We start from the raw sequence: 14517 nt of genomic DNA on the forward strand, positions 1-14517 counted from the left end.
AAATGAAAGTGTTATTATTATTGTTGTTATTATGTCACAATAAGTGTAGTACCGCCCCTAAAAACTCTGGACCTAGTCTAGTAACAGGGTGTATCATAGCGGATGGCAGCTGGATCAGTGGATCAAGTATTGCCATAGCTGAGGCGTCAAGGTATGGCAAAATGACTTTTTGATCGTTATAAAACATTTATTTGCGGTGATTATTTGCCGAGACAGTGGAATAGTGCAGCAGGTTCCGACGTCTTGCATGGGAGAACTGACAAAAGTGACCTTCGCTCGCGAATTCATTTAGATGACGTTTAACATATGTTTCAAATAATCAAGAAGTCAAAACTGTTGTTGTTGTTTCTAGGCTACCTGAGCGGGTCTTTTTTTTTTTTTTTTTTTAACTAAAATGATTGTAAACTTTGTACAGTAGTTTGTTTTGATACTGGGTAGGCGAAGTGCCAAGCAGGAAGGCATGGCAGCAAAAGCTTTGTGTTTTTCCAGGAAGTATTTCTTCTCCGTTTACTCGATTGCTAGTTTAGGGTTACTTACTATTTACTACAGTAATACGGAGAAACTTATATATCGCGCGGGCGTTTTAAACCACAAACAGGCTATTTCTTTGTGTACAAAAGGATGGCAGATATGAGCCGTCTGGAGTTTTACGCATGCGCAGAAAGAAGAGCTCTACATCATGTCTTACACTGCCGTCTACTGGCCAAATTGAAAATGACAATTTTTATAATTGACGATGGACTTCTCGTGATTAATTTCTTCATAATTATAAATAACACAATTTTCAATGGTGACCCACATATAAACATTTTTGCCTTCGGTGGTCTTTAAATCCATACTCAAGGATTCAATTTCAGAAATATTTTTTTTAAAATCTTTTGAACTAGACTAATTGACCCTCCGTCAGCCTCTGACAGACCTCAGACATGAATGAACCAGACAAGCTGCGAATGGACATCCCCGTTCAGAAAACAGATATTCATCAAAGGTAACATTTTGGAGCTATTTAACACATTTTCAGTTCGTTTTTAAAGCAGATATTACTCAAAAATATTTTTAACATGTCTATTTCTGTTCAAGTCAGCACAGTGAAGCACAATGCCAAAGAAAAAAAGAAAATGAGGGGAAAATTGACACAGTTGGCCCCATTGAACTGGTATGTTGTCAATCTCTGCCTTCCCTTTTTTTTTTCTTATACTAATAATCTCAATTCCCCTTTGGTTACACGAGCACAGTTCAGATTTGCAGATGGCGTAGACGTTCTACTGATCATATTTGGGACGGTGATGTCGGTGGCCCATGGACTGGTGTTCCCCCTCATGTGTGTTGTATTTGGGCACATGTCTGACAGATTTATACACTTTTCAGCAATGTCTAAAAACAATACCCGCTACCTCGGTGAGTTCACAGACACGGCAACAAATAGTAACATGACAAAGTAATTATCGTTTGTAATTTCAGTTTCCACCAACAACACCTTACAGGAAGACATGGGCAGGTAAGATCTAGAATTCAATTGACACTCAAAATGGGATCCATTTGACAGTTTGATTTTTTTTTTTTCCAGCTTTTCTGTGTACTTCATGATCACAGGATTCTTGGTGCTGGTGGCCGCCTACATGCAGGTTGCCTTTTTTACTTTGGCGGCTGTGCGACAGGTCAAACGCATCCGCAAGTGTTTTTTCCACAGCATCATGCGACAGGACATCGGCTGGTTTGACGTCAATGAGACGGCATCGCTCAACACTCGTCTTGTTGAGTGAGTCAATTCCGCATTTTGCTGACATATTGAAATGAAATTTTTTTGGACATTACGATCATCCGTTTATCCGGACAGTGACATCTATAAGATCCAAGAAGGTATCGGAGACAGAATAGGAATGTTGATCCAGTCGCTTTCCACCTTCATTGCCTCTCTGATCGTTGGCTTAAGCATAGGATGGAAGCTCGCTATGGTCATCCTAGGCATCTGCCCCTTGCTGGGCCTGGCAGCTGCCATTTTCAGCAAGGTAAGGCGACCCTAACCCTTAATATAAACATCTTGCTAAATGGATATATCTCCTCTTAGGTGGTGACATCATTCACCGCTAAAGAACAGGCTGCTTACGCTAAAGCGGGTGCGGTGGCCGAGGAGGTGCTCTCTGCCATCCGAACCGTTTTTGCCTTCAGTGGTCAGCAGCGAGAGATCCAAAGGTTCGCAGCAACATGTCACGGCACACACGGCGCACGTCATTAACGATAATTCCTCGCTGATCAGGTATCGTCGAAACTTGGAGGAAGCTAAGAACATGGGGATTAAGAAGGCAATAAGTTCCAACACGGCGATGGGTTTCACTTTTATGATGATCTTCTTGTCTTATGCGCTGGCTTTCTGGTACGGGAGTATGCTTGTGAGGAATAAGGAGTACACGACAGGAACCATACTCACAGTGAGCGCACGTTAAAAAAAATAATTAACACGTGTACTAATATCATTTGAATGCTAACAATATTTCTCCATTCAGGTTTTATTTGCTTTGATTCTTGGAGCAATTGCTTTGGGGCAGACCTCACCAAACCTCCAGTCCTTCTCCAGCGCCCGAGGAGCTGCACACCATGTTTACAGCATCATTGACAATGTAAGAAGATTATCAATAAATGTTTCTCGGCCCCGTGTGTGGCAGGTAATAGAAAATTATATCCTACCCGACAGAAACCGGATATCGATAGCTACTCGGAGAGCGGCTTCAAGCCTGATTCAATCCAAGGAAATATCGAATTTAAGAACATCCATTTTAATTACCCTTCAAGGCCAGAAGTCAAAGTAAGCTCATCCTGTCATCCAGAGATAAACTGTACTACATCTCCAAAGTTTCCATGATTGACACGTTATGATTTGCAGGTATTGAACAACATGTCCTTGAGTGTGACGAGTGGACAAACCATGGCCTTAGTGGGAAGCAGTGGCTGCGGGAAGAGCACCACCGTCCAGCTCTTACAAAGATTCTACGATCCTCAAGAGGGATCTGTACGTACACAAGTCCAAACTCAAAACACACAATTTGAGAATCCATTTTCCCTTTTTGTAGGTATATATCGACGGCCATGACATCCGTTCCCTCAATATCCGCTACTTGCGGGAGATGATTGGCGTGGTGAGTCAAGAGCCCGTCCTTTTCGCCACCACCATAGCCGAGAACATCCGATACGGCCGAACCGACGTGACGCAGCAGAAGATCGAGCGAGCCGCCAAGGAGGCCAACGCTTACGACTTCATCGTGAACTTTCCCGATGTAGGAGCGGAGTCTCACGGGAAAAAAATGACAGGCTATTGATGAGATTGTTTTGTTGAGCAGAAGTTTGACACGCTGGTTGGAGACCGAGGGACTCAGATGAGTGGAGGACAGAAGCAGAGGATCGCAATTGCCCGGGCGCTAGTCCGTAACCCCAAAATCCTTCTGCTGGACGAAGCCACGTCTGCTCTTGATGTTGAAAGTGAGACCATTGTACAGGCTGCTCTCGACAAGGTACAATCATTTGGAATCCAAAATGGAGACTGACACTCTTAGATTGATATTATGTTTTGCGCAGGCCAGGCTGGGTCGCTCCACCATAATTGTGGCCCATCGCCTCTCAACCATCAGAAACGCTGACATCATCGCCGGTTTCCAAAATGGCGCCGTTGTCGAGTTGGGGACTCATAGCCAACTGATGGAAAAACATGGCGTCTACCAAACGCTAGTCACTATGCAGGTGAACACAAAAAAAAAAAAAAATCACTTGGACACGACATTCATCTGATACCAGAACAATTTCTAGACCTTCCAGAAAGCTAAAGTGGATGAGCAGTGGAATAATGAGCAAAATGAAAAGAGTCCGATAACCAAAACGATTACTGACTCTTCCCCGAAAAGCAAAAAAGCGCCAAAAGCGTTTTCCTCTTCTGGTTTGGAGGGAATGAAAGAAGAGAAAGAAACTTTGCTGGATGCTCAAAACAAGAGCGAGGAGGTGAGACTGGTTTTTGTAAAGAATTAAAGCAAGACATGATTCAGGGATTTGTTTTCTTGCTTTTTTGCAGGATGGAAATGTTCCCTCGGTGTCGTTATTCCAAATTCTTCGTTTCAACCTTCCGGAGTGGCCTTACATTTTGATGGGGCTCATCTTTGCTGCCATCAATGGATTATTACATCCCTTGTTTGCTGTCATCCTCTCAAAGTTCATCGCTGTAGGTTTCAATTTGTGGCAAATGACTCGTTGAGTGCCATTGACGGATATAGACGTCAAAGTAACTTGGTTAGCAGCGAGTGGGGTTAAATTTGATCATCAGATTTCTCTTTCAAATGATCAGGTGATGGCTGAGGAAGATCAAGAGATCATCAGAGAAAAAACGGAATTTCTTTGCCTTATGTTTGCAACGATTGGAATTGTCGTTTTTTTCACCATGTTTCTTCAGGTATGTACGGGACACAATCACAATCGTTTGTTCGAGACGAGAATTTTTTTTTTTTATCCGTCACTAATTACAGGGTTACTGTTTTGGAAAATCTGGAGAGATCCTAACGTTGAAATTGAGACTTGCAGCTTTTAAGGCTTTGATGAGGCAGGTAAGTTAAAAACAAAATATTGGAAGGCTGTCTTTTTGGTATGTAGATTACTGATTGTTATTATTTCTCTGTCAAGAAAAAAAATTCTATATTCCTTTGGTTTAATGTGACTTGGACTTGCATTCCAGGACCTCGGCTGGTTTGACGACCACAAAAATAGTGTTGGAACGCTCACAACCAGGCTGGCCTCAGACGCTGCTCAAGTACAAGGGGTGATTTTTCATTTCCACTCTCTTGCCACTACACACAAAGTTCTGTTTCTACAAAACATTTGACCTTTACTCAGGTTACGGGATTACGCCTGGCCACATTGGTGCAGAATATTGCCAATTTAGGCACCGGTGTTATTCTTGCCTTTGTGTACGGCTGGGAGCTGACCCTGCTGGTATTGGTGTTGGTGCCAATCTTGGCAGTGGCCGGGACGGTGGAGATGGAGCTGCTAGCCGGACAAGCTGCTAAAGATAAGAAGGAGCTAGAAAAAGCCGGACAGGTGCGTACTTGCCGTGCGACTTTTAGTTTTGCCCTCTTTTTATGGTGCATTTCTTCAGATTGTTACAGAAGCCATCGAAAATATTCGGACAGTCGCATCTCTCACCAGGGAACCCAAGTTTGAGTCTTTGTTTGACACGAACCTGCAAGTTCCATTTAGGTATGTGCTTCCATCACCTGTTCATATATGGTTTAAAAATATATATATATAAATTATATAAAAAAAGATACCGTAATTTTCGGACTATAAGTCGTGGTTTTTTTCATAGTTTGGGGGGGGGGGCGCCTTATACTCAGGAGCAACTTATATACATTTATATGTTTTTTTTTTCACTTTTTTGGGCATTTTATGGCTGGTGCAATTTATACTCCGGTGTGACTTATAGTCCGAAAATTACGGTATATATATATATATTTTTTAAATATATATATATTTTTTAAATATATAATATATTTTTTTTTTTTCGACGATTCTGTGTGTGTTTGTAGAAATGCCCAGAAAAAGGCGCACGTGCAGGGTTTTGCCTTCTCTTTCTCGCAAGCCATGATCTACTTTACTTATGCCATATGTTTCTGGTTTGGAGCTTGGCTTGTTCAGCAAGGACGAATGGACGTTGAGGGAGTATTTCTGTGAGTAATATTTCCTCTTAAAAATATTTTGGGACACATTTGTGACATTAGCAAAATAACCTGTACAACTTATTTAATAAGTTAACTATATGCACATTTTTTTGCAGAGTGATTATGGCAATTCTGTACGGTTCCATGGCTGTCGGAGAAGCCAATTCCTTCACTCCAAATTACGCAAATGCCAAAATGTCAGCTGCTCACATCATGATGCTTCTGAACAGAAAGCCTGCTATTGATAATCTATCACAAGAGGGACAGTCGTTGGTAAGTGGCAAGAACTCACCCAACATTATGAGCTGTTTTTTTTTTACAGTTCTGTTTCCTCCCTTCACACTCCAGGACCCATTTGATGGTAACGTCTACTTTGAGGGTGTTTGGTTTCACTACCCGTCACGCCCCAACGTACCTGTCCTCCGAGGGCTGAATCTGAAGGTGAGCAAGGGAGAGACACTGGCTCTGGTGGGAAGCAGCGGCTGCGGGAAAACCACCACCATCCAGCTCCTGGAAAGGTTCTATGACACCAAGCAAGGCAATGTGGTGAGAAGACTATTGCATCTTTCTTCATTTAGATATGATTTTTTTTTTATTCCGACCTACCTGGGTTTTCCTTTTCTTGACATCTGACTTCAGTGATGTCACGAGTTACTATTTTTCATCTTCCAGATGTTTGATTCCAAGAGTGTGAAAGATCTGAACATCCACTGGCTGAGATCTCAGGTCGGCATCGTGTCCCAGGAGCCCGTGCTGTTTGACTGCAGCTTGGCCGAAAACATCGCCTACGGAGACAACAGTCGTACGGTTCCTATGGAGGAGATTAAAGCAGCTGCGGAGAAAGCTAACATTCACAGCTTCATAGAAAAATTGCCAAAAGTAAAAAGTTCTTTTGAAAACATCCTAGGTAATGATTTGGTCACATTCCACTGACTTTGACTTTGTTTACCCGAGCAGAAATATGACACTCAGGCAGGTGATAAGGGGACCCAACTGTCAGGTGGTCAGAAACAGCGAATAGCCATCGCCCGAGCCATTCTCCGTAACCCCAAACTCTTGCTTCTGGATGAGGCCACGTCTGCCCTTGACACCGAGAGTGAGAAGGTGTGTCTTTTTGGTTCTCATTTGTGATGTGTATCCCAATTGACTTCTCTTAATTTGTGCAAGGTGGTGCAAGAAGCCTTGGACAAAGCCAGCCAGGGTCGGACGTGTATCGTCGTCGCCCACCGTCTGTCCACCATTCAAAACGCGGACCGCATTGCTGTTTTTCAGGGAGGCGTGGTGGTTGAACAAGGGACACATCAGCAGTTGCTGGCCAAAAAGGGAGTTTACCACATGCTGGTTACCACTCAGATGGGCCATGGGAGGGATTGAGTTGACTGAGATGCTCTTTATAGTTTATTTTTTTTAATAGGTCTTCAATTTCAATTGGTAGTGACTGTTTGAATGTGCGCTACTGTTTGTGTGTCTACTAAATGACACAGTCGCAAGTAGGAAAAACTGAACTCACTTTTGCTCATTACATAAATTATCGTGTCCCCTCTATTATCACGTTGTGAAAAAGTTTTACATTTTTATACGAGTCTAGTTTTAGTTGATGACTAATTCTAAAAAGTTCTAGCTTTGTTTTAGTTTTTTTAGCAAATGCGAATTTGGTATTTTAAATTGAACACATTTTGGACAAAATACTACAATTGTAAGAGAATCAAATGGCCTTAACTATTAACCATTTTAATATCTTATCAATATATCTTTTTCTGACCAAGACCAAAAATTGTACACATAAAAGTAACACAATAAATTGATGCTAGCACAACAAGGCTAACTTTTACCTGAAGATGGCTAGCAAACTATTTTCCTGGTCTCAGGTGCATAGTATTTTGCATAATATATTTTTTTTGTAAATTAAGATAACTGGAATAAACAAACAGAACACTCAAACATAGATAGCATAATAGACAACTAAAATATGATCAATTTTGACTGACGTATGTGACTGAAGTGAAGCGAGGGTTTGACTGGTGCCTAACAAGATTCCAGGTCAAAATTGCATAATGCAATCTACTTAAAAAAAATATTATATTATAAAAATATATTTTTTTTGTGTCCTTGAAAGTCCTGACATATCAAATCAGACCAGCCCCACTGTTGCCAAGAGATCTACCTCACATTGCTCTTAATTCTGTTGCTCATCTGGAATGTTGCAAGAATAAATCTACATCTTGCATTGCAGTATTTCTAATGACCTCTGCCAAGTAATGGTAATGTATCATAATTATAAATGTTGGTACAAATTTGAATAAAGTATTGATGCAGAAATGTATTTCACTCTGAAATGTTTTGAACTACAATAACACAACAGGCAGATTGTTTTCAATCATTCATTCAGAACAATTTGATCAATTACACTCATGTAGTGATCATTTATCCAACCGTACCAGGAAAATTATGCAACATTACAAAAATTAATTGTGCAAATAAAAGGCATAGTTCGTAATAAGCAGCTTACCTCTGATAAATGCCCATTTACAATTAAGTGAAGGTATTGATCATCCTGGCTAATGTTTGAGGCCTTTTGTGGCCCTTCAGTGTTTCAAATATGACTTCAAAACTAAAACAGTACAGAGTAATACTCAACAAAGACTTACTACGCTTGACTAGTCGCATTGGAGAAGAAGAGCAGATGAGTGGACGTGACGAGAGGCACCTAACGGAATGCTCTTCTGTCTCTTGGTGCGAGCGAATACTTATAGCTGAGATGTGGTGGCAAGGTGGAACATGTCATGCATGGAATTGGAGAAGTTGTTGAACAATGTTGCGGCATCTGTTTGACGGCAAGATTTCCATGCCGAGACGGAGATCACGATCCTGAAAAGGAGTATATTTCAACTCATTGACCTGAAATTCCAAGTATGGGAAGTAATTATGGATCTGCACAGAGATAGTGAAGAGACCTGTCGTCGTTGATTCGATAGAAGAAGCCGTAGCCGTGATGAACCATAGGAGCGACAACACCCAGGACTGACGTGTAGCCCACCAGACTGGAGGACAGCACAAAGTTCCCGCCACCTCCACTGCAAGAACAAAAAAAAATAAAAAAATAAAAAAATCACTCATTGGCTGAAATGTTTTCAATTAAAAGCCGCTTTACCTCTTTGAGTAGAGGGGATCTGTGTAGAGGGCAGGAGTGGGAAGTCCCGCCTCCTTGGCGATGAGATAGAGTCCAAGGAGATGTCTGTCAAATCCTGATGACAACATGACGGTCAGTCAAGAGAAGTCATTCCAGTGAATGTGTTTGACACCAACCTTTGCCCTCTTGACCTTCTGCCATCAGCTTGTTGTGTTTGTTGAAGGCTTGCAGCATGGCTTTCCTCTTGTCATGAATCTGATGACATCATATTGATTCAGCAGGTTACGTAAACCGGTCACAGAAATTCCGTGTTTGTCACCTCGCACGTGGGGTCCGTCATGGCTTGACACCAGCTGAGCGCCTCGCTAGTGCAAGGCCGCATAGTTTCTGTCCTGCCATGGTAGAACCTGCGAGTTGTTGCCGTTTCATAGCAACTCCCTGCCCTGAGGGAATTTGGGATATATTTAACCCAAGTATTACACATTTGAGTTCATAAAAAAAATATATATTTCCTATACTTTTGATCAAAAAGTACATTTTGTGTATGCGGTAGTAGCTCAGTTGCATGGCCAGCTGAACGAAGGTATCAGGGTGTAGATTCTTCTTCTTGATTGCTGATTTCCCGAAACCCGTGAAGGCGTGACACACAAGTTGGAGATCTTGCGCCTGGAAAGCCAGAGGTAAGAAAAACATGAGACAAAACATCCATAATGAAATTCTGACTACTACATATGCTTTAAAATAGCAGACATGTAATTATTACGCTCCAATTGCCACCACTAATTCCCATCTACTGACTCACCTTCTCTACATATTGCCGTTTGGCGTGGTTAATGTCATCCAGAACTTTTTGATCCACGGTAAAAACGAGTTCCTCAGGTAAAGGCATGGGTCGAACTCTGTTTGAGCCCTGAAGGCGGTCACAGGTTTAAAAATATTAAATAAAAATGTTGTCATAAGCAATAAAAGCTATTTGCATTTCAATAAAAAAAAGTCCTACCTTCCACTTGCCTTCTGTAGCTTTAAGCTGCTGGTCAACATACCAACACATGGACACCATGACCATTGCATCATACGGTGCATGCTGCCAAAGAACCAAAACTGTTTTCTTGATCTGTTAGTATAGGCTTCTTAAATGTATAATACTCACATCACAATTGGATCCAAAAGTACCGTCGGCGAACACCAGGGAGTTATAGGATTTGTCCCCCCAACGAATAGTGGGGTCTCCTGTAAGTGCTTCCAATGCAATCTGCATTCAGAATCATTTTTTTTAAACAATAAAATCAAACAAGAGACATTATTTGGAATAAGGAGTCTGTACATTTGTGTAATTCTCTGCAGAAGAGTATGGCATGGCGTCGTCGAGGGATATTAAGAAGAGGCTGCTCTGGATGGTCTCCAGGATGCTTTCATTGCGAGGATCAATACTAATGAGATGCTCCCTGGCCTGCAGAAACAATTTGGTGAAGTCTTAAATTCACACTCAGTGATGACAAAACAACCTGGACACTACATTAGGTACACCCGCACATCAAATAAAGCCGTGATTGAAGAGTACATGTTATCAAAAAAGTCCATCTTAATGCATTTGTAAAAAACATGTGCAATTCCACTCCCAAGCTCTAGGTGGCAATATGACGCACACCACTAAACTTTATTGCATCACCAGAAAATGGAAAAGAAATGTATTATGTTAATAGGGTATTAATCAAAAACAAGTTTATTATTATGGATCTACTTTTATCGCTCTTTTTTTTTTTTTATATATGACCCGTGAGTGTCCGCCTCCAAACCTTTGCCCATCGAGTCCTTTCATCGGAGGTCAGGGCAGCAACACCATCGCCATCTGGCCGTCCCGCGCAGCACTCTTTCACATAGCTCAGTTGCCTGCCCGAGAGAATCCAGACAATTCTAATTTTGGTTCTCTGAATTATTATCTAAATTCTTTTTGGGAGAAGCAATTACCTGAAGAGTTCTGGTGGTGTGAGCATTTCACCATTCCAAAGTGCATCAAAAGTGAAAATCCGCCCGCGACACGTCACAACCAGGTGGGACGGGCAGTGGCCCTCTCGCTCTGTGACACAAACAACAACGATTAAAATCCTCATTAAAAAAAAAAAAAATCGGGACACGCCGTACCTGTTCTGAAATAGTTATGGATAGTGTCCTTCTTAACGCCAGGTACTTTGCAAGTACAGAAGAGCATTCTGAATTGGTCCATATCCAACGCCATCTTACCAGCTTTATGAGGGGGCATCTTCTCCCTAAAGTCCCAGACACGGCCAACATTTAGCATCATTTCATAAACTAACTTGTTTGCATGTGTATCCTACTTGTAAATGAGATCCCAATACTGTAGCGTGTGCCAGACGTTAACACTGGCCCTCTCGAGTTGAGTTCCTTCGGCGGGGGGCCAGCAGTGCTCTAAATAGGGAGCAGGACCAGCGAAGTTCACGAGAAGCTGAGATGGGATGCGCACTTCCAGGTATGCGGCATCTGACCACCATTCTTCCAGCTAGGGGAATTCAAATAAATTCCAAGTTCAGCATTAAACGTTTTTTAGCATCATTTAAGAAAATGCAACCAACCCAGTTCCTCCTGGTCTCGGCTCTCTGGAGGAGTTTGTGATGCAGCTCCTTTCCAATACCTTCTTGAAATGTCTGCACAATATCCACTGTAGCTTTAAATTCCTGGTCAGATGCAAATGGACGCACTGATGGCAGACAAAGGCAAATTCAGGGCGGGGGTTTTCAAGACAGTCCATGCAGATTTGACTTGAAGCTTGTATTGGTACATAATTACAAAAGCAAGGTTGTATAAAACAAATAAACAAGTACCTGCATCTAAATACTTGGAGAGGCTGCCCTCTAGTGTCGGAACAGGTAAAGCAGGCAAACTGTTTTGGTACTGGAAGGTCCTCTCATGCTCCTCCTCTGGCAACTGATTAGCCATTTTTTATTATTATTCACTCTGCAAAAGATACACATGGGCAAACACTTTGGATCACATGATGGAAAGGAAGTAAAAAGAAAGAAAGATGGATAGAAGAATAGAAATATTGAACACAGGAATGGACAAATGATGGATAGACGAATATGATAATATATAATGATGAATAATTTATGGGGTAGTGGGTAGATGGAAATAAAGAGATTTAATTTGTAAGTGCATATTTAAATATGAAGACCACGCTTACGTTTTTTTGTTTAGTCATTGGCCAACGTCCAAAAGACACGTCGACAATAAAAATGCATTTGCATTATTCTATACAAAGTGCAAGAGTTGAACTAGTCAAACGAGCTGACTGTTTTGACTTCTACAACTTGTTTCCATGATTTGCATTTGTATCAATCACGGTGCTTCGTATGCAAAATGTAAAAATCAACTCACCTCCAGGCTCCTCGAAAAAACAAACTACTTGGGTCGTGAGTTTGGATTAGTAATGAGTATTCCCGCTAATCACCTTTAACCGAGTACCCCACCAGCACTGCCCGGAAGTGAATTCCGCGCATGCGCAACTCAGTGGCACTTGACCTACATTCCACAAAGCACAGAGTTGCCCGAGTGCAGCCAGGCGATATGGGGTCAATGGCTATTCATTCCAGATTTATTCATTTCATACAAAATAATCCTTTAATATTCATATTTGTAACGAAAAAAAAATGCACATTCTATTTGTATTATTATTACTATTATTGCATATTTAATATATATGATCTGAATAGAATCACAATACGTTAGCAGTTCGACAGTGGGGTTGTAACTGTAAATGCATATATGCTTAAATAATTTAGGCTAATTCTGATTCAAAAATCTATTATATATCATATGTAGAATTTTAATTCCACCAAAACAAAAAACATGTGGGCAGTAAGTTACTGCCAGTAACTAATATATACTATACTAGTATTACAAATTCAACAAAAAATGACCAACAAATGCGTAAGAATTTTATTTTTAAGTGTGAACATTTCAATCATGATATTTCAGTCATTCTGTTCTAATTATTAAAAGTTGGATTAACCATTGAGATACTGTACGTTAGCAGGTTATCACGCATAAGTAAACATAAAGTACTAATTGGTATCCTACACATTCACATTCAAGAATTTTGAATCAACTCGACTTGGAAGCCATTAAAAAAAAGAACCGTTTAAACGTTTGCATTATTGTTACGAGTCTTGTTTAGCCCTTTAGTACAGCATGCCAGCCTTCCCTTCTATTAAGCTAGTTTGCTGATGAGTTCTTTCGCGAGTGCGACGTAGGCAGACATGGCGGCATCCTTGGTCATTCCTGAGAGAACAAAGGAATATAAAAGATAGGTTAAAAAAAAAAAAAAGTCTTGAAATATTTTGATTTACCTTTCCTGGAGTTCCATGCATCCCACTTGGCTTTCCCTTTCAAGTCCAACATCCCCGGCCTATCTGGAAAACGTGAAATCGCAAAGTGTTAGTAAAAACAAATAATAAATGCAGGGCCGTAGCTAGAATTTTTTTTAGTGGGGTTTCCAGACTGGGTTTTATTTCACAAAACCGTGATGATGGAAATGGTATGATAAATCACAGATGTCACTTGTCATACCTGTGTTGATGTCTCCGACAGTCGACTGCTTATACAGTCCATAGAGGTCAAGCAACTCCTGGTCCGACGGCCTCGTCTTCAAGTTCTTCACATCTTCCGCCGCCTTCTCAAACTCTGCCTGCAGGTGATAAAAGAGAGACACCCCGATTGATTATTAACCGCTAACAACTCTGGGCAAAGTAATGAGCACATGTAGTACCGTACGTGAACTTGGTAACCTATTAGAACAGCACAAGGGGCTAAACAATAGGCTTTTATGGAAGACTGGTGCTTTTGTTCCTACGTCTACTCCACAAAGGAACTAAGCTGGACAGACGTATGAAGTGGGGTTCCCCAAACTTTTGCAAGTTCAAATGAGTCAATAAGAACCCAGTTAAGCCCCGAGCCAAAGTTTGGGTACCCCTGATATCTTCGCATATTAAGTGTCGTTTCTCCAACCTTGCACCATATTGGTCAGAACGGACGGGTAAAACATTTACAGTAGAATCGAGGTTCCATCCAGTAGTATGTTCTTAAAACATGAAAGAAAGTGAGCACGTCAGTGAAGATAGACAGCGTGTGAGCATGTGATCAAAATCGACATGGGTGATGAAAGCGATTATCAAAGGTCAAGAAGAAGATATTACCACTGAAGTCATTTTTGATGAAGGATTTGCAGGGGCTCCGATTTGGTTATTTTAAATTGCAGTTCGAGGCCTGTTGTCTTTATTTTAAGTGCAGGTTGGTCGTCGGATGGGTGCAGCCGCAAAAACAACGGTTCGACGGCAGAATGTCGATCGGACGAGGGCTGAAGGAGGGGGCGGGATTGGACGTGTGCGCATGCGCACATCATACAACGGTTCACTCATCCCTAGAAACACGCAACATTGCGGGGTAGTACAAAAAAGATTTTTTTGAGTGTGTTTTAAAATCAATTTAGGAAAAAGTTGAATAAAATGAAATAATAACGGCAAATATGATGGTAGGATTGAGAGAACACATTCTCTGTGTTTTGCAAATTAACTGACAAAGGCATGTAATTTCTCAAAATAAAATTGCCCCACACTGAAAGGCAATAGTTTTGGAAGCATGTAATAAAATATTCGTGAGTGATTTATTTTATTTAAAAAC

The 14517-nt window shown here is 41.2% G+C and overlaps 2 protein-coding genes across 4 annotated transcripts; one reads left to right on the top strand and one right to left on the bottom strand.

The window, feature by feature from the left end:
- The first annotated feature begins 91 nt into the window (after positions 1-91).
- Positions 92-8016, top strand: LOC133160955 (ATP-dependent translocase ABCB1-like). The gene is given in 27 exon segments (XM_061289084.1): positions 92-151; positions 888-988; positions 1081-1156; positions 1236-1498; positions 1568-1759; positions 1838-2009; positions 2069-2193; positions 2258-2429; positions 2505-2618; positions 2693-2803; positions 2882-3007; positions 3069-3272; positions 3336-3506; positions 3571-3732; positions 3799-3987; positions 4058-4204; positions 4328-4432; positions 4506-4583; positions 4712-4795; positions 4870-5073; positions 5132-5232; positions 5562-5702; positions 5810-5966; positions 6042-6239; positions 6366-6572; positions 6651-6797; positions 6861-8016. Coding segments are annotated over 26 exon segments (3915 nt in total). The 5' UTR covers positions 92-151; positions 888-926; the 3' UTR covers positions 7068-8016.
- Positions 8017-8060: 44 nt separating this feature from the next.
- On the bottom strand, positions 8061-14217 carry LOC133160956 (acyl-CoA-binding protein homolog). Of its 3 annotated transcripts, XM_061289087.1 has the most exons (18): positions 14034-14217; positions 13408-13525; positions 13188-13250; positions 11415-11539; positions 11160-11341; positions 10966-11090; positions 10792-10900; positions 10620-10713; positions 10148-10273; positions 9974-10075; positions 9824-9907; positions 9626-9733; positions 9359-9489; positions 9143-9266; positions 9000-9078; positions 8845-8938; positions 8648-8767; positions 8061-8561 (listed from the first exon to the last, which is right to left on the bottom strand). In XM_061289087.1, the coding sequence occupies exons 1-18, from the start codon at positions 14043-14045 to the stop codon at positions 8441-8443; spliced, it is 1917 nt and encodes a 638-aa protein (XP_061145071.1). In that variant the 5' UTR covers positions 14046-14217; the 3' UTR covers positions 8061-8440. The 3 variants fall into 3 exon arrangements, with proteins under 3 accessions (XP_061145071.1, XP_061145069.1, XP_061145070.1); XM_061289085.1 differs by lacking the exons at positions 13188-13250; positions 13408-13525; positions 14034-14217 and adding exons at positions 11664-11796; positions 12217-12341; XM_061289086.1 differs by lacking the exons at positions 8061-8561; positions 8648-8767; positions 8845-8938; ... (10 more) ...; positions 11160-11341; positions 11415-11539 and adding an exon at positions 12755-13119 and having other exon boundaries at positions 14034-14210.
- Between the last annotated feature and the right edge of the window lie 300 nt (positions 14218-14517).

The sequence above is a fragment of the Syngnathus typhle genome, linkage group LG10, assembly GCF_033458585.1.
Source record: "Syngnathus typhle isolate RoL2023-S1 ecotype Sweden linkage group LG10, RoL_Styp_1.0, whole genome shotgun sequence".
Lineage (NCBI taxonomy): Eukaryota > Metazoa > Chordata > Actinopteri > Syngnathiformes > Syngnathidae > Syngnathus > Syngnathus typhle.

Coding starts and splice junctions, on each gene's coding strand:
- LOC133160956 (XM_061289087.1), bottom strand. Junction 10,714..10,791: donor ACACCACCAGAACTCTTCAG/GTAATTGCTTCT, acceptor TCTCTCGGGCAG/GCAACTGAGCTATGTGAAAG. Junction 9,267..9,358: donor TACTACCGCATACACAAAAT/GTACTTTTTGAT, acceptor AAATTCCCTCAG/GGCAGGGAGTTGCTATGAAA.